Source organism: Stigmatopora argus, chromosome 14 (genome assembly GCF_051989625.1).
Source record: "Stigmatopora argus isolate UIUO_Sarg chromosome 14, RoL_Sarg_1.0, whole genome shotgun sequence".
NCBI lineage: Eukaryota > Metazoa > Chordata > Actinopteri > Syngnathiformes > Syngnathidae > Stigmatopora > Stigmatopora argus.
In genome coordinates this window covers 8,445,374-8,465,578 of record NC_135400.1, presented here as the reverse complement: position 1 = coordinate 8,465,578, position 20,205 = coordinate 8,445,374, and the positions used below count along the sequence as shown (strand labels likewise).

The window sequence follows — 20,205 nt, the reverse complement described above, 5'->3', positions numbered from 1 at the left end:
GTCATAAACATATGACTGATTTCAATTGTATTCCCGCAATTACAAATGCAGAGTGGATGCAGTGTAACACAATGTGCAGCGCAATTAACGGCGCTAGAGTTCCAATCCTTTTGAACTGGACAGTCATTTACTGCCATCGCGCCCAGTTCAAATGTATTGGACATCTATGAATAGAAAAAACATTTGAATTCAAAGCAGGGTGAAAAGAGCCACAGGACTGGATGTCTTCCATCATCAATGACTCTGAAAGTGTTAAATTAGCAGACTGACTATTTTTCTGACCTGATAGATGCTTGAAGTAGCTCTTTAAATCTCCGGCCTCTGAATATTGTCCAGCTTAATATATTCTTAGAGCAAGCGCCTCATCATTTGCAACTGGACTGTTCTGGTTGTCTCAGATGTTTCGCTTCTCTTCCAAGCAGGCTCAGGTTTATCTCCAGCGTTTGTATTCCTTATCCTCTTTAGACTGGTATTCCAGTTTTGAGATATTTCAGATCAATCTTCCATGTTAATTTTCTATTTAGAGCTCATTTAAAAATACAAGTGGCTTTTGAATTCCTCACAAACATAAACCATCATAAAAATAATTGACAGCTATTTTGAGTTAGTTATACAGTGGTACCTCGACATACAAGCACCTCGACATACAAGCACCTCGACATACGAGCATTTCCAGATACGAGTAAAATTTTGAGCAAATAATTATCTCTAGATACGAGACACATTTCGAGATACGAGAAAGCCAGGTGGCCAAGACATGAGAGGCTGTTTATGATTTTAGCGCACTGTCTTTTTTGCCGCATCTCTTTCGTATATAACAGATATCTACGAGCACCGGGCGGAGCGTTGCATTTTTTTCAGTGTTTTTTTCCGTCACTCAGCGCGAATGGCGGAGCGATCGCTAATACGAGAAGTATATATTCCTTCTCGTTGGCAAGTGGTCGTGCCCATTGTGAGGATATTTGTGTGCATCATTTTCGGAATATTTTGAAGGGAATACAAAAGCAAACAGCCCATCGATAGTGAAAGTCAGGGTGGAGGCGGGGCAAATACAGCCAACCCGGCCGGGAGAAGAAAGGTATAAAAATGTAAAACAAAATTAGAATTAAGTTTAGTGTAAGGTTAGATTAAACTTATTTTAGAGTGTGTCTGCATCGTAATCCAAGTTCATTTAAATTTGTTTATGTTATATTACGATTCACCGGTGCAAAAAGTCTCCCCGCTCAATCCCCCAACCGGTCCCCTCTATGTCCCTCTCTCTCTACCCTCCGCGAAAATCCGTCTAATTTTAGTTCTATTAAACACATTTTAGTAATATTAAACCACTAGTTATGTGTTACTTTGTTAATAAATAGCGAATTAGAAGAAATAAAACATTTTTTTCCAATCCAATATCCTGTTTTTGGTGTTTTTTCAGAGGGTTGGAACAAATTAATTTGTTTTTAGTTCATTTCAATGGGAAACGTTCGTTCGAGTTACGAGAATATCGACATACGAGCTCAGTGCCGGAAAGAATTAAGCTCGTATCTCGAGGTACCAGTGTAATAGTTAAATTTAGAACAACGGGGTGAAGAGGAACTTTTTTTGATAACTATAGCCAATAAAAAAACTGTTGCTTGAGAGAGATTGCACAATTTCAGGTGAGGCTGGCTGATCGCTTACATCAATTGTGAAGCCTCATCCATGTATTTGAAAGGACAATTTATAAAACTCACAGACCAAATCATTAAAATTGAGCAGAATTTTTATTCAATCTTTTTGTTTTATACTCTTCATGATGAAGGTGAGGCTCGGCCTCTCTGGTTTTGTCGTGACCTGCCTGGCCGCCCTGAGTTCTATTGAAAGAGATGCAGCGTAATCATGAGCATAAGAGGTACAACAAGACCCCAACAGCAATATTTGTTCCAACCTCTATGCTAATTTGCACTTTCCCTTACATTTCATTTTGTATTATTAGCTTGCATAATACTAGAGTTGCTCAGAGTTTTGTAAAAAATTGACAAATCTTTAAAAATTGGTTTATAAAACGTTTATAAAATGAAATATTTTTTTGTTTATTATATATGGCATGCTAAGGGTCACTAACCCAAAAGCATTATTAATAATGAAATTACAAAATGTAATATAAACAAAACAATTATAAACAATTTATTAAAACCTCATAAACCATGTAGAGCACCTGTGTCAAAGTGGCGGCCCGGGGGCCAAATCTGGCCCACCGCATCATTTTGTGTGGCCCGGGAAAGTAAATCATGAGTGCTGACTTTCTGTTTTAGGATCAAATTAAAATGAAGAGTATAGATGTATATTAAATTTCCCGATTTTCCCCCTTTAAATCAATAATTGTCATTTTTTAATCATTTTTTCTTTGTTTTTAGTTCAAAAATCATTTTGTAAAATCTAAAAATATATAAAATATGCTAAAATAAACATTGTTTTAGATCTATAAAAAACTGAATATTCAGGGATTTGAATCCAGTTCTTTTAATCCATTTATAAAAACAAAAATCTAAATATTATATCTAAAATGGTCCGGCCCACATAAAACATAAAATCGAGTTGACGTTAACGCGGCCCGCGAACCAACCCGAGTCTGACACCCTTGATGTAGAGGTATGTTGCTAGATAGATTGGTTACCATGTAAATGCATATTCTTTTGTAAACTATTACTTTTTCCTCATATTTGTTAGCTAGATACAACTCAGACTTTAGTTACAGTACTTGTTCATTGATTTGTTATATTATTTGTTTTATGGTGTTTTACTTTAACTATTTATTCTAATTAATCATGAATTTATATTGTCATTTTCTATGAAATAACACAACTAAAAGGGTTTATTTCACAGATTTACTACCCATTGCGGAGGGGTATGGATGGAGCATCACTGTAATGCTATTCCACAAAAAAAACACTCGGAGGATGCAAAGGAATATATAGTCAAAAGTACCTCCTTGAATTTGTGGGTCAACTTCTCTGGGTCCAGCTCCACAGGCGACAACGTGTCCTGGTGCTCAGCCAGGTCAAAAACCTCTATGGAGTTTGGAAACATGGGGCTCGTCTCCTCATCCTCATCCGTCGCATACTCACCTGTCTGGAAAAGAGCAACAAGAAGAAATATGACACTAGCACTGTACTGGATGCAGGATTGCCTCAAATTGTTTTAAAATCCAACTGATGCTTTTTTTATGTGGATTTGGGAAGTATCGAGGTAAAAAAATAACCATTTAAAAACAAAGGGGACCATCATTTTGATGATAACCATTTTCTTTACCTGAAGATGGTTCCTTCTCTGACCACAAGATGTTGTATATAGACTAGGAATCCTGCAAACTATGGCTCAAAGCCATACCCACAAACTGACAAATACAACAATCAGAATCCCCTAATTTAATTTAATTTCTTTTAAGTAACAAAAGAAAACTCCCAGAGATATGATTGAAAGCGTTTTCAATTCAATTCCGCTCTTCCCTTCATTTCCGATGTTTATGAAGAAATACAGAATGTATCATCAATGTATGTATTTCAGGTTGGTCTTACCTCCTCATCATCATCCATGTACTGCTTGTATCGTTGCTCCATCATCTCTCGCTGCCACTTCTCCTGTTCCAGAGTTTGCTGAATCAGTTGAGCTACTTCGCTCTGCTCTCCTGGCTTTTCCCGACCAATCACAAACCTGAAAATGATATCTTAAAAATTATCAATGTCTTAAAGATCTTAATAATTTAAACAAAACAAAAAAACATTAATTTGCTCACTAGTAACAAACCGCACAAATACATTAACTAAATAAAAACAAAACAACTCCTGTGGTAGTTAAAATGACTGTCTAGGACAATATATTAAACATTAAAATTATATAACAATATTATTGTAATTGTATTCCATACTTGACACTGCCTGATGTGTTACGTAGGACAGAAGCAGCAAAGCTTTGAGTCACACCAACCAAGCTGGTCCCATCAACTTCAACAATCAGATCATTCACTTGAATCCTGTGAGAATAAGAGAACATAATGAACACATAACATATTGTATATATAACACACAAAACTAAAATTAAGGTGCATATTTTAAATGAACAAGCAATTTCTGAACATGAAACGGAATAGACTGCAGAAGAATAAAGTGTTAACTTTTCCAAAGTTAATCAAATAACACCAACTTCGTTCTCGTAACAATGCCATTTTAACGTTCGTACATCAGCCATTTTCCCAAACTAAAATTTCGTATAGGCCTGATTAGATAAAATGTGGTGAGCAACTAAGGAGAAGTGATCTAAAGCGTATTTGGAACAAATGTAACAGCACATTTTGAGTAAAGTTAGTAGACATAAAGCAGCAATACTGATAAAATTTTCAAAAATAGTCATAGATACTTTAAAGTGGCCAATCCTAGTGTTTTTGTAGTTGTATAAACAAGCCTTGCAGCAAATATTGTGACATTTAGAAAAACCCTAAACTGAAAAGGATCAAAGAAACCATTAAGAGGGAACACAATCAAGATTTTAGCCTCTGGTGAGACAGGAGAAACAAGTTTAAAAAAGCATGCCCTTTCTTTTAACCTTCTAAATCAATTTGCCTTTCAGTCGCCGAAACTTGGCAGTCGTAATTCAATTGTTTATCCTAGGGTTGGGCAAAATGGGTTAAAAATGAAAATAAAATCTTTTTTTTTTCATCCAAAATTCGACATTTTTTTTCTGATTTTTTCTCCCACCTTTTTAAGTAGACAATATGATTAAAAGACAGGGAAAACCCAAAACAAATTTGCCCCTTTTTTGGGCACTCATCAGTTGCTATTAATGGCCTAATTGATTTGTATTTTTCCTGATCAAAATCAATTGAGGTTCTAGCACAATTAATGGCACTGATACATGAGGATTAACAGCCAGTCCTCCCAGTTTAAATATTTTTAAACACCTTTATTTTAGGCACAATGATACCCAATTGAACAAGAGCCAAAGATGTTTAATATCGTCCTGGAGAGGGTTTAATTTAACCAACCCTTTCTTTACCTGCTATCTCGCTGCGCAGCTCCACCCTCAGTGACTGTCTTAACGAAGATGCCCAGTTTCTCCAGACCCATATCAGCTCCTGCACCCATTCCTATGATACTAATTCCTAGACCGTCACTATCTGAAAGAAACAGACAATTACAAAAAAAGTTATTTTTATCAGCTGTAGTCATTGGTTTTAAATATCTATTATTCCATGTGGAGTGTAATCATTTGGGATGGTCGGTAGTTCAATTCCGCCACCTCCAGATTTACACTACTAATTAGGCTAATCTCCTTTGATTTTAATCCCATAAAGAGATAACCGAGTTGTTAGCCATTAGTTATAACCATGTATGTCCACTAACAGTGGCAGCCTTGTCAGTTACATGAGTAAGTGTACATAGCAAATGAATAAAAATACTTTTTTGCTCCAAAATATACTTTTCAAGGAACCAACCTCCAGCAATCTATCTAGCTCAGGGAGCCAATCTCCCTGTAGTAGCAGAGAGTGCATCTGAGACGCATCTCATTACCAACAAAGTGCTGAAATGAAGCATAGATGTGGCAAGTCTGTTACCTATTCATCATCAAAGGACTGACTAAACAAGAAGCTGTGGCATTTTGTTGTGATGAGAATCTAATGGTTGTTAAATGAATCATATGTGCATGTTCAGAATAGTTTGAGTATTGCGGCGGGCACATTGTGATGTTGCCGTTACAAACGAGACATTGTTCAGCCCCGAAAGAAACTAACAAACTGGAACAAATCTTACACTCAAGCTATCTATCAATAGTACCTTGGCACTCGAGGTAATGAGCACCCATGGGATAAATATTCAACCATAACGAAGGTAATTAATATTGCGCTTGCCAGAGGAGAACTGATTCATTCATTCATTAGCTCAGTCGTCAAAACATGACAACATGTTGAAACAAATGTAGCAAACTGTGTAAAATCTGTATTTGTTTTTTCATTTTCATTCTCTGAACTGCTTATCCTCAAGGGTCGCGAGGGGTGCTGGAGCCTATCCCAGCCAACTACGGGCACCTAGCGAGGGTCACCCCGAGTCGGTGGAGATGGACAACAATTCATGCTCACCCTTATACCCAGGGGCAATCTAGACAGTTCAACCAGCTTACTCTGCAGGTTTTTGGGATGTGGGAGAAAAAAGGAGAGAACATACAAACTCCACATAGTGAGGACCGACGTGGGATTGAACCCACAACCCCAGAACTGCGACGCAGTAACCACCCAAAACTGATTCAACATACTGTAATTTATAGTTTGCAGTGGTATAGGCTTTTATCGTATCATGAAAGATGTTCCTAATATGTCCTAGTGGTCATAATGTTATGTCTGGTTACGCAACAGGCTTGTCTGAGTGACTCAGGCTGTAGTTTGTGTGCGTATGTGTTCACCCTTCTCCAGCTCCACAGGAAATAGATCCAGCTTCTCAACTCTCTTCTCCAGCTCATACTCAGCCGACGCTGCCATGGGGTCCACATCATCGTTACGCCGATCATAGTCTTCATTACAGTATGTTGTGAATACCTACACACAGAGTTACAAATTAGGATATAACACCGATCCATGCATTTTTTTTCCAATGCTTATCCTGTTGATATGGATCTGAAGCAATGTTCCCTCTAATTTTTTGTTTGTCTGGGCAGAAAGACAACCTCCCTGAGCACACCGAGTACCGGTGTGAGCAACATCATCATTGCTCGCTATGGGCACACACCAGTATCACACCTGCCATAAGCAGGTGCATGTCTACTACACATAAATGATTTAGTAATAATAAAATGTAATGATTAATATCTATGAATGGGCGGCCCGGCGGATGAGTGGTTCGCGCGTCGGCCTCACAGCTAAAAAAAAATAAAAAAAATAAAATGGGATTTTATTTTGTGCGCTCCATATGATTTGCTGTGCGCAGAGAAAACAAGAGTAGTGTGCAATTGCGCACGCACGTAGCTTAGAGGGAACATTGATCTGAAGCCTACGATGATTCTGAAGCTAAAAATTTAAAGAGTGATGATGGAAGTTGTCAGTAGCTGTTCACGAGATGAGAGTTGAAATTTTCTGTTATCCAACAAGAGTGAGTTGGATGAGACAAAGAGAGCAGTGAGATTAGAGCAAATTTCAGTGACCATTTGAATTTGTCAAAGTGGAAGGAAATGGCTGTGACCAACACTTTTACAATAGGCAGTGGCAGGTGCACACAGGTTGTTGCAATGCGGCATAACTTGTTGCATATGAAATGGGCTGCCTGACATACTTGAAATTTTTTTATTAGCTTGGAGAGGAGAACTGAATTCAACAAAAGGAATTTTTTTGGAAGACGAAAATTGTGCTGTTTTATTGGTAAAACAGTCTTTATCTGTTCATAAGTAATCGTGTCCTCAATGCAAGTTTAAAAGCAAGAAAGAGAAGAAAATGAAATCCTTCCACTTGTGTGAGTTGACATAAACTGTCATAGGATCACAAAGAAGAGCGCAAGTGAGCAGACACATGACCAGACATGACAGGAATTTGATTTGAACAGACTAAGAACAAAACAGACATGTGGGTTGATGCGGTGTGTGTTATGGCAAAAGACGGAAGTGAGAACAGAATCGTCATTTTAAAAGACAGACTAAACATTTTCCATTAAAACGGAATACAATAGAAATCCTTAAATCTGAAAGTACATACCTAAAGTACATATGGTATATATATTCTTACAAGCAAAAACTAGGGCTGAGCGATATGGTCTAAAACTTAAATCAGAATTTTTCCCAAAAACTTTTATTTACTTTTATTTTTTTTCTTCTCCCCATCTTACTTTTTAAAGGAGAAAAGAACAAAAGACATAAATCTTTAAAAAGTTTAACCCATCCTAGGGCACTTATGAAACTCATTGGCTGCCAATGATGGTGTTAGACGCGCAATTAAAATGACTCGTAGTAGCGAAGAAATTAAATGTAAATAAATTGCAAAAATGAAATGTTTTTCTCTCTCCCTATTTGTGTTGTCAGCCCCACAATACAAAGTAATAATTTAAAAAAATACAACATAAAACACTCAAAATTATATTTTCAATCATAGCCAAGAGAAAAAAAAACCTCAAATTATTCTGGGTATTGATTTATGATCCAGACCGAGCAAAAAATGACATTGCTGGGTAAATTACTTGAAACCTTAGGGGGAAAAACAAACTGGAATAAATCATAAAAGGACTGCTTTCAAAATGCTTTGCTGGCTCACTGACTTGTAATAAGATCACCAGTGTTGTGTAAGTATTGGCATCTGTATAAGACCTCAAGAGCAAACTGATGTTTCTTTCCATACATTATGTGTTATGTATTAGACATGGTAATAATGAAAAGAAAAACATTGGCCAAAACAAATAAAAATATAACTTCTTATGCTTACTTGCTTCCCTCCTAACATTTCCTTCATGAACTCATTAAACTCATCACATTAACTCTGGAATTGCCATTAACAAATTGTATTCTTTCAATAATGTGGGTCTTTCCATCCTCCTGCTGTGTGTTTAATTATATTCATCACTAGGAGACATCCAATCAATTTGAACTGGAAAGGCTACCAAATGAAAAAAAAGGTTCATTCACTCCTCCCTGCTCAAATAGTGGACATCTATCACCTTCAATGGCAACGATCAAGTTAAACATGACTATTCCCATTCCCTCTCAAAGGCCAGGAGCATCTCTCCCCAATGACCATCTCTATGATCACATGGCTCCGTTTCTGTGGCAACCCCAGATTTGCCTGGTGTGATTTTGGCAGTACAACTGACTCGCTCTTTCTTTCCATCAGATATGGTAATAGGTTTGCCCAAAGCCCAGCCAAAGCTCGCGGACTCCAAAATTATTTACATTGCTTCCGATACAGTACTATACAAACATACCTACACAAAAGAATGTTTGAATGCAGGATTATTGAACGGCTTCCTGTTGTCACATTTCCTTCCTGTTGAGTAACTTTTGAGCTGTGTGAATGTGTGGGTGCGTGTATGTGCATGCGTATGGGGCTTAAGAGCTCTCCCAAAGATCTACACGCCTAAAGTCACAAACTTTCCATAGTGACGCAGAAACATCAACAAGTATCGGAGTAAAACAACATGGGGGAAGGGGGCCGAGAGATGAGGAAAAAAAACGTGTAAATAGGAACACCACAATAACAAAACTACTATATGGTAATCATACAACACACCCAGCCCAAAACAACTCCTAAACTATCCAACTAATAAACACACACACACACTGTATGGTCATTTAATTGCCTAATCCATATTTCTGGGTGATAATGTAGAACGTGACAATGAATGGATCCTCAACAATCATCCAATTCAATCAACAGAATTCGACTGTTTAGTCAGTAGGTCGCTGTTGCATTTGTTAAATAGTATGGTGGCACATATACAACTGTCTGCAACCACTTTAGAAAAAAAGGGTCACCATCACAATTTAAAATTAGCCAACAACACCAGTGAATGGACATTGTGATTTCCTACATATTTATCATATAGATATTATTTGAAGAAGGTAGTTCAAAAGGTACATCTGGCGATAAATTACTTTTATGCATTTTTTTTTATTGCAGATGAGTAAAAAAAAATAGCAAATTTGAGTTTTTATGTTGTTTTTTGCCAAACCATTATGCCATGAGAAAGAGTTCTTTGTGAAGTTATTATACTTTGTGCTTGGGGGATGACAGCAGATAGGGGAGGAAAAATACCTTATTTTGCACTTCATTCTGTTCAATATAGATGATTTTTAAGCCCTTTGTAAGGCATGACTATCTTTGGTAATAAAAAAACGCCTGACGTACACATACATATATCACATCTAGGTCATGTAGGCCACAATATTAACATTTGGTATACAAGCAGCATACACGTTTTTAGGCCTAGATTGTGTGTGTGTGTGTGTGTGTGTGGTTTGATTAAAAAAAACACTCAGCCACATTCCAACTGCTTTTCTCGAACTCACAGGGGTAACCTTGTTCACTATTCAGAGCACGTAAACACAAGCGTTAAAGAGTTGATGTGATGTGCAGGAGAGCATTTAGGGCCTCAGACTGAATCGCACAATTCCTATTTTGTTCCTCTTGTAATTTGAATCTGAGCCAATCACTTAAATACAAATAAATTGATTTTTAAAGTACGGAGACAATCTCTATCAAGTGACATATTGGAAAGATAAATGAGAGTCCAGCTATAGTATAGAAAAAGCCGTAGTTTCGTACTTATAAATCGCATTTTTGGGAGGGAAATTTCTTATTTCATCAGAAACCTTAAGTTTTTCAGAAAAACAACAATAACAAGCTGTGAGTGTTCAGAGAGAAAAAAATCATAAGTCGCACTTCAGTATTACTCGCAGGCCCACCCACCCAAACAATGAAAAAAGTACGACTTGGACTCCAGAAAATATGATACTTCAACCTTAACACCAAAACCCTTTTAAAACAAGGCTGGGTTTAAAGGATACTACTCTCCTTAATTAATGGGGTTTCACATTCTTATTTTAGCTTAATTTGACAGTAGTTTTACAAGGCCCAGCGAGTTATAAAAATGGCACTGTCTACTGTAAAGCAATGTCTATCAAGAGCAGACTGTGAGAAAAAGAACTCAAGGATGTGACGTTATAAAGGTCATAAGGAGCAGTTAGAAGCACAACCACGTAATAACATGCCTCGCAGCCTGTCATTACACTATACCAGCCATATTGACTATCACTTTTACATACGTACTATACTTCTCCGCAGCTTCATGTCTGTGAACAAACACAAAGCTGCAGGGATATAGCCTGTCTTTTACAAAAGGCCTGATAATTACTTTGACCAAATAAGAAGCAGCTTTCACTGCCCTAAGACACAAAGATGCACCCTGAGGGTGTGGTCAGAAGTTAGAGGTTTGTAGATCCGGCAAGTTCTTGACATGACTTAAAACACGTGTAACCCTTTCCATGTGCTCATCGACCTCCTGGAATCAGATGTATCCGGGCATAGCAGGGAAATAAAAATCATGGCCTCCCCAACACAAAAAAAATAAATGTATTGCTCCTCCCAAAATATAAGTCGGCAATTTCAATGAGGAAGAATAATCTTGAAGCACACTCAATCAGCTGACTGCCGAATTGCAGCACTTCATACGCACGAGTGCGTTTCACACTTTGCGTAACGTAGCATGAGTTTATGAATTTATATACACACACAATTGCATGCACAAAACTTGGAAAAAGAACTATAAAAGAAAACTCAAATTAGCATTTGAATCATCACCATAAAAACATTTTTTATCATAACATTGATTTTTATCCTATTAAATGGCAAAAACCTGGGGAGCTTTTTTGTTAAACATTTTTTAGTATTGAACACTTTAAAATCATCATATTTAATACATTTTTTTAAATAAGTTAAGTTATTTTCAGAATTTAATAACGAGGAAAGTAAAAAAATTACCTTTTCACAAAAGTTTTAAATTTGAAAGACAAAAATAGCGATATAAATCGATATCAACTAATATTTTTTTTGTCATATTGCACAAATTGTAAACTCACCTTGATGGGCTCGGTGCTAAATTGAATCTTCCTATTGCTGGGAACTGGCTCCTCCTCGACGGGAAGACCCTCAATTTCTGTGCAGCTGCTCTCAGGCTGGTATGCCTCCTCGTCCTCCTCATCGTCGTCATCGTCCAGCTGGCTTCCCCCGGAGTCGTCCTCACCAATGCCGCTGTATGCGCTCACGTCCACCAGATCACCCTCGGAGTAATCCTCCTTCCTCGAGCCATCGTCATCATTTTCCACCTCGTCGCTCTTCCTTACAGAGTCAGCTAGCATCACTTCGAAAGCCGGTGGCTCTTTTTCTCCATTTTCAAGTGAAAGGTGGACATCAGCTTGAACCAACCTGGCTCCAGCCTCAATATCCCCCCTACTACAATCCTGTTCCACAAGTAGTGGTTCCTGACCAGATGTAGCTGCAGTACTAGAGCCCCTATCTTCTGTCAACCCAAGCTGGGATTCCGACACTGCTTTGTCCTCCGAATGAGAAGAGGATGAAGCGGCTTCTGTGTTGGCGTGCTGATCTCCTGAATGTCTAAGTCTATCTTCCTCACTTCCACCCTCTTCACCAATGTCACACTGTGGGACTGGATCTGTCATTTCTGTCTCTGTCGCCAGGCTGTTCACATTCCCTGTAGTCATATCCACATCCTCCAAATCTTCCTCAGTCAGAGAAGATGCATTCTGAGAATGAGACAACTCATTTCAATGTTTTCCAGCATTAGCAAGATCACCTGAAGCAGTAGAGCTGTACTATATGTGCAGATAATACTGTAGAGATCATTTTTGGTGATAAGTTTTCATTAAAACATCGAAATACAAGTGAAATGGGTTGTGTTGAAATGACAAAGTCTAAAAATGTGTCGCAACAACAACTTAAAGAGACTAACGCTGTCATATTAATGGATCAAAGGTTGGAGGAAAATTTAAAGCATTTTAATGTTTTCGCAGCACAGGAGTCAAACTCAAGGTCTGGCGGCTAGAACCAGCCTGCAATATCATATTGTCATGTAATCAATTCTTTCATTTTTCTCACTCTAATAGCAACATTTCAGATTCTCGTTAAAAATGCATGAGGTTGGAAGCATTTTTTTGTTGCCATTTTATTTCTGATTACAAAATCAGCTATATGTATTTACTATATCACGGGTTGATTATTCATGTATCTGAGTTTACAATCATCAGTGGAACATTAAAAAGATGAGTAAGACACAGAACTAGAAACAAATTAGCTTCTAAAGACAAATGGGGATGGAAGCCAGTAATAGGAGTGTGTAACAATGAGCGAAAGACTAAAGATTGAAAGTAATCATCCGTAAATCCATAAGCGCAGATCTTAGCACCAGGCATTTAAGTCATCACTTGAAGAAGAAAGCAGTATAGTAAGACAAGACAAGAAGCGATCTTATTTAGTCTTAAATAATCCTCTTACAAATGATCCCTTAAAGACAAAGAAATCTTCTTACCTGGGTCCTAGCAGGCCCTGCTTTGGCGGGAAGTTTTGGCTTTGGCCCTGGGGCAGGTCTAGACCGACGGTTGGGGAGGTAGAGATTGTTTTGTACATCAGCCTTCTCAAACACAGCACTCAGCTGGCTCACAGTGGGGCTGACGGCTTCGCCTGGCCCAAAGTCAGCTGCAGCCACAGGAGCAGGAGCAGGAGAAGGAGACGGAGAAGGAGCAGAAGAAGGAGCAGAAGAAGGAGCAGGAGAAGGAGCAGGAGCAGAAGGAGCAGGAGCAGAAGGAGCAGAAGAAGGAGCAGGAGCAGAAGGAGCAGGAGCAGGAGCATGAACGGGGGTGTCATCCAGGCAGTCCAAAGCCTCGGTAGAGCCATTAAATCGTGCCACAACATCCAACCGGCTGTCGTGGAAACCAGAAGCTCGCTCCTTCTTCAACAAAATCCTGTTGGTAGCAGCTTGTTTCTCCTGAAGGAAACCACAGTATTTAATGTTTATTTTATCATGCTCAACATCAGGTATGCTAAATGGTTGTAACAGACAGTATAATAAGCAGATGAAGATAGAACTCATCTGCATTAAAACATGAGATATTGCAAACAGACCCTCCCAGTTTCATAAGTAAATTGGACATCAATGCTTGTTAATGACAAGCAATGAATTAAAAAGTCTGAAATCTAATCTACTCTAGTGTGTTATGCGGGGGCATAGCTAGAGTGCCTTTAAAATGTGTTTACATTTTAGCAAAGGCAAAGTAAATGTGTTAGTTTTTTTTTCTCCACACCAAAACAAATTAATAACTTTACAAAGAACCAAACTATTGCTTGTGGTATATTCTATCTAATTATTAGTTGATATATTTATTTTTCTGCAAAAAAACCCAAAAAACAAACTCAATACATATATCGGTTCATGGTCCAAGCATACCTACACAAATTTACTCTATCCAAATACCTAATTCTACCACCAACTCATAGCCACGAGTGGTATGAAATAAACTAAAAACAGTAAATAATGCCATCTCTAACCTGCAGCGTCCGTTGCTCAAACATCCTCCTGGTTTCCTGTAGTTTGGACAAGCCTGTGGAGGAGCTCGGACCTTCGCCATCTGTTTTGGGGTCAAAACGATTGACCCTGTCTAAAACAGTGCCTCCTAGTTTGAGTAGGGCGCTGTGGTCGACATTCTCGTTGAGGCTCGATGCCCTCGGCAGGGACAGCTTGACGGCCTGCTCGGTTCCTGCTGATTAGAGGACAGTGAACAATGGAGCTTGTTCGGTTAGCGTGTGCTGAATACAGTCCCGGTATTTACCGATGACTTTGGCACCATCTTCTTCATCTCCTGGTGATTGCATCTGCATGAACATATTCTTGATGCGATGAACGTTGGATCCATATCTACGACCCCTTCCATTTGGCCGAGGTAGCGGTGCTGGCTTCGAGGCGGCGTCATAGCCTCCGTTCAGGTGATCAGTGGCCTTCTTTAGTGCAGCCAGACCTGCTTCATACGCGTTCCGATGTGGCGAGGCGCTGCGCATGCTAGCGCTCCCACTTCCCCCACTGTTGCCGGCAGAGGTCCCATTGTCTGCTGTGGCTGACGCAGGTTCTGGCTTCATCATGTTTGATAATTCAAATGTCCCCAGGTGTACAGCAGGTTAATGCAGATGAGGGTGGCAGCATGTCTGGTGAACATGAGCTGTAAAGTAAGAAGAGAAGAGAACCTTAAAGTAATACCAGTATATTCTTTTTTTCTTCTATAAATGTATGTTACCTTCATTTCAAAATTTCAGATTTCAATGCATTTGAAGTCTTGTCACCACCACTAATAGGTACGTATACATTCAATTGGCCTAATTTTGACAAGGATTTCTTCCAAGGAAGGTCCCATTACATTTTTGTGATAAACCCAGAAAAAAAAGATGAAAAATAATGTTTCAATTCTTCATAGTTGTATATTCACAATAATTCGCCAACAATTTGTTGTGACTAAACAGAGATGATGTCAACAAAACATGTCATTAAAAATAACTCTCAAAACTGATAACCTGATGATGTCATAAAAACATCAAACCAAAGCAATCTTTGATTAAAAGTACTGCTTAAAATAGGGGCAATTGAAAAATTAATTTAGGTGAAAGCTTGCTGACAAATATATACTTAATATCAAATAATAACAAATATAATACGTATATTATATCATTCACTAAAATCTCACAATTTAAAGGATTATGTAAGATTTGTACTTCATTAAATCCCCCTAATATTTCAATAGACATTAAAGAAACATTAATTTTCTGTACCGCTTATCCTGACAAGGTTCGTGAGGGGTGCTGGAGCCTATCCCAGCTGACTTCGGCACCAGGTGGGGGACACGCTAAATTGGTGGCCAGGGCAATTTAGAAAGTTAATCCTGCTTACCCTGCATGTTTTTGGGATGTAAGTGGAAACCTCAGTACCTGGAAAAAACCCATGCAAGCCTGGGGAGAACATGCAAACTCCACACAGTGAGGACCAACCTGGGATCAAACCCTTGACCCCGAAACAGTCAGGCCAAAATGCTAACCACTTCACCGCCTTTTGATTTTTCCTATATTACTTACCTGTATGATAAACTGATGATAGGAACACAAAAAAGGTTTGCATGTTCTTACTAATGTTTTGTACCATTTGGGTCTATTGCCCAGGGCAAAGGTAGTGTGTTTTTGAGTTCCCTGAGTGCCCTAAAAAGGTTTCAACTTTTTTTTTTGTTATGTCCATCTATTGTTCTTACGGTCTACTTAAAAGTTATGAATAAAATTGTTGGTAAAACCCCTCACAAGATGTCAAATAAGTATATTTTCTTAGTTTATACTTCCTGTTTATGCTCCATTGCCACAGAAACATCACTTCTGCAGTTGAATTTCCACTGGTTGAGAACTATAAATCCATATGGAGACAAACTGTCATGCTAAATTGAGCCTTTAATGTTTTTAAACACCATGAAAATATATTTTCCAATAAGACTAGCAGGCGATGTCATAACAAAAGCCTACATGATTAAAATCAGATGATTGAACACACAAAATGGAAAATACTTTGGTCACAAAGCAGATAAAAAAAAATTGCATCATATGTGCTCGCAGTTCATTTCTCGCAGTAGTAATTATCTTTATTTTTATCCAAACTGCCTGAGTGATTTTCTACCTCTGGAGAACATTCCCTTTGAAGGAAACACATTTTTGATTTGCATTCCCCATTCAAAACAGTTGCCAGGTGTCCCTAGAATATGTCTTACAGGTTTTTTGTCAAACTACCTAAGGATAAAAAAATAAAAAAATTAAAAAAAACATGTATACCATTATTTAGCCCCAATGACTGATTTGTGAGGATGATCCAATGTTGTGAACTTAAACGAACGCGAACTCCAAAACCGATGGCGATAGGCTACTTTTGGTACATGTCGTCAAGAGGAAGAAAAAGAGTGCTGCACCAGTAAGGACATTAAAGCAGTGCACTTCATTCTCCCATTCATTCATTGTGTTCTGTACTTCTTGTGCCCATTAGGGTCACATGTAAGTTGGAGCAGATCCCAGCTAACTATCTGCCAATCATAAGCCAATAAACTAGACCTACGCTTGTCAGGTAGTGTTCAGAGGTACTCGGACGATTCGCCGAAAGACGTTTCGCCGACGGACGTTTGGCCGACGGACAGTTCGCCGAATGGACGTTTTGCCGAAACGGGATTCGCGTGCTCGCCCCACCCCCGGATCGTGTGTGTACATGTTTTTCAACCTCGGCCCGCGGGCCATATGCGGCCCGTTACAGATAACATTCATTTAGGAATAACAAGGGCATGTACTGTCCCCCGCTGGACATATTTCTAAATACAAGTACGTACTACAATGTGCTGCCAGTTTATTTTTTTATTTTATCCTTGCGTGTCTTTCGGCAAATCGTCCGGTCACGGTGTTCAGAGGACACAGTACTAAATCTAAATACAAGCCAATCCACACCAAATCAAATATGTGCCACTTAATAGAAGCTAACGCTGATCTTTTACATCCCCCCAAATTTAAAGCAACCCTGATACCCTTTTGGCTTTCAACCTTGCTGTGGTTTGCAAGTACCCGCGGTATGCTCAGCCAAACCATGGGCAGAAAAACTCATTGTGGTGTGCCTATTATGTAAATTGGATAAAATGTGCCACTGCATACACTTTTGCAAAGTTACGAACAGCTTACGTACAGAGAGAAGCCTGGTCATTTGTAAATCCGATTGAAGATCTTTGGCTAGAAGTTTTTGTGACGTGAACTATTCTGTTCTGGCGAATGCCTACATGTGTCACTTCTTTTAATCAAAACAGGGTTTTATATTCACTTGTGAGATGGAGGTCAGTCTTTCAGGACAGAAATATTGAAGTAATAACTCGATAAAAACAGGTACTTAAAAATTTAAACTGGTTGGAAGATGCCTAATGTTCAAGTGCATTATGGATATAACAACAAACATCTAGGCATTACGTCAAGATTACACGTAAGGAGAAGACAATCAAACTATAGGCTGGTTGAACACTCTTAAATTGTCTCTTCGTATGAGTGTGAGCATGCATTGTTGTTCATCTCATTTTGCCCTGTGATTGGCTGGCAACCAATTCAGTGTGTCCTCTGCCTACTGCCTATAGTTGGATGGGATTGGCTCGAGATTAGAACACCTGCAACATCGTGAGGATAAGCAGGTCAAAAAATGGAGGAATTAATTACTATTATGTATCCTGTATATTCTGATGGAAGACTATTTATGGAGCAATTTTATTTTGTTTAGGTTAGACTGTACTGTAAACTAGGCTTTAATTTTTAATATGCTACTACTACACTTTTGGGTTGTCTCGTGAGGGTTCACCAGAGCGAATCAACTTTTTCCATATATTTTTCCCTTTTGCATCATCCTCCCCTCGACCAGCCACTTTCATGTTCTCCCTCACTACATCTACGTAGCTTCTTCTAGGTCGACCTCTTATCGTGTTCCCTGCCAATTCCACCCTCAAACATTCAGCCACAAACATCAAGGCTGAAGTAGAAATGTTTGACCTTGTTGCTTGCAAGAATAATACTTTACATATTTGTGAATTGAATGCCAGCCCTTCCAGATCTAATGGAAATTTTACTTCAATAGCCTAAAAAAGGAATAGAATGGTTCACTTTGAATGTGCTCATGTAGGACAGTTTATCAGTGGCAACACTTAATACCTGGAGGCAAAAAATGGTCACACGTTGCAATCAAAGCACATCTTGTGATACAGTGTTTAAAAGCAGTAGCTTTTCATACTGATATCATGTGATCTTTAGAAGGATGTTAATAGACACGTAGACAGGCGCACACGCACAGAAAAGAGCTAGCATCTGCCAATACTGCATTTTCTCCGTCATTCATCGGTCCAAGAGCAACTGCTGTATATCCGCTACTAAACTGCACATAATTCTTGGTAATTTAGAGTCACTTTCTGTCGTTTTGTCAAGATCAAAGCACCAGAGAAGCTGCATCAACACCATGGTCAAAAGGTTCATAAATTTGGTGAACAGAGTTGCTTTTATAAGGATAAAAATAAGCACTAATGATTCACCGAGACGTGACTGTATTTTACTGAAAGTCATGCAGAGAGTGGTTTCACCCCATGGATCATTAACTCATTCATTGCCACTGACAGTGATAGAGATCCAATCCAGCCAAATTGGATTGAACGTCTATCGCCACCCATGGGAGCAAGTGAGATCGTGATTTCAATCTATTGTGGGTGTCAATGCCAATTCCCATACAACTAACAAGAAAAATATGGTGCCTTCTTCTGTGTTTAAATACTGCAAACCAAAACACTAAAGGATGCAGCTTCTGAATATTTTTAGAATCAGGTCATCTACCCGATGGTGTAGTGGTTCCTCTGCCTGACTTTGGTGCGGGCAGTTTGGGTTCAAGTCAACTCGGTGGAGCGAGTGGTTAGCGCGTCTGTCTCACAGTGGGAGTCCTGGGTTCAAGTCCAGGTCAGTCCACCTGTGTGGAGTTTGCATGTTCTCCCCGGGACTGTGTGGGTTTCCTCCAGGTACTCCCGTTTCCTCCCACATTCCAAAAACATGCATGGTAGGCTGATTGGACACTCTAAATTGCCACGGAGACAGCTAGGATTGGCTCCAGCACCCCCCCCCACGACCATAGTGAGGATAAAGCGGTTCAGAAAATGAGATGATATAAATAAATTGTGAATACTATTACTTTGAATTTTGACATTTTTATGAACTTTTTTATCCTCAATATAAACAAAAAAACAATGTACTGAATTATGAATACAACTGAAGTGGAGAAGAATCACAGTACACTCCTTTTTGAAGTAACATATTTCCCGTATGGTATTGGCGCACAAAATATCTAGTCCATTTTGACTGGAAATGGCAAGTCAGATGCAAGCACTATTTTTTAAAGTAACATTTTTACCGTATGGTATTGGCGCACAAAATGTCTAGTCCATTTTGACTGGAAATGGCAAGTCAGATGCAATTGGATGTCTATCATTGTTAATGGCAGGAAATGAGTTTTTAAAAACAGCTTTGTTGTGATGCCCTTTTACTACCTGGGGGCCCAACACGCGATGCGTCAATTGCTTATGTGGTATAGCGGGACAGCCTACGCAAGAGCCGGTACATTGACGAAAGCCACCGCGTTGAACAACAATGTGAGGGAGCCTGTGGTGCAGCAGATGCTCCTTGCTGCTCATTTCTAATACGCCGCTTGTGCAGGCATGACTGTGACTTTCAGCATAGAACAGAGAGCACATTATGGCGAAACAATGCCTCCATCTATTTACAATCCCTGCATAAGTGGAGGAAACTCCCAGGCCCGATGGCCCTGTGTAAAAAAAAAAAAAAAAAACCTTCACCCTGCTGAACACACACAAACGTCTGGCCGTGTTGGCATGGACGCCGCTGACTGCGAACTTCCTCTAAAAAAAGACAATATAATCACGCCTAGCTCTACTTTCCGCTGAAAATGTGCTCCCTACCAATGAGCTACTGAGAAATATGATCACTCTGCGTTTGAAAAATGACATCCAAACACCTTTTCATTGTGGTTTTGGTCCTACAAATTGCGCATCTAAAGCAAGCATGTATTGTTTTAATCCCGCTATGCACGGTCGTTGAGTAAATCACGAATTCATCTTCCTAAA

At 39.0% G+C, this 20,205-nt stretch overlaps 1 protein-coding gene across 6 annotated transcripts in view; it reads right to left on the bottom strand.

Moving 5' to 3' along the window:
• LOC144088062 (neurabin-2-like) overlaps window positions 1-20,205 on the bottom strand; it is a 31,172-nt gene that overhangs the window by 10,522 nt on the left and 445 nt on the right. For 2 of the 6 annotated variants that reach the window (XM_077618267.1, XM_077618270.1), the window contains exons 2-10: window positions 14,326-14,709; window positions 14,045-14,256; window positions 13,029-13,484; window positions 11,563-12,246; window positions 6,415-6,547; window positions 5,014-5,134; window positions 3,890-3,994; window positions 3,540-3,675; window positions 2,950-3,093 (exon numbers count right to left, since the gene is read on the bottom strand). In XM_077618267.1, the coding sequence (XP_077474393.1) occupies window positions 2,950-3,093; window positions 3,540-3,675; window positions 3,890-3,994; window positions 5,014-5,134; window positions 6,415-6,547; window positions 11,563-12,246; window positions 13,029-13,484; window positions 14,045-14,256; window positions 14,326-14,632 (2,298 nt within the window). In that variant the 5' untranslated portion in view covers window positions 14,633-14,709. Of the gene's footprint in view, window positions 1-1,726; window positions 1,836-2,949; window positions 3,094-3,539; window positions 3,676-3,889; window positions 3,995-5,013; window positions 5,135-6,414; window positions 6,548-11,562; window positions 12,247-13,028; window positions 13,485-14,044; window positions 14,257-14,325; window positions 14,710-14,784; window positions 14,961-20,205 lie in introns of those variants that run through there. The other 4 variants (XM_077618269.1, XM_077618272.1, XM_077618268.1 and 1 more) reach the window with 3 other exon arrangements.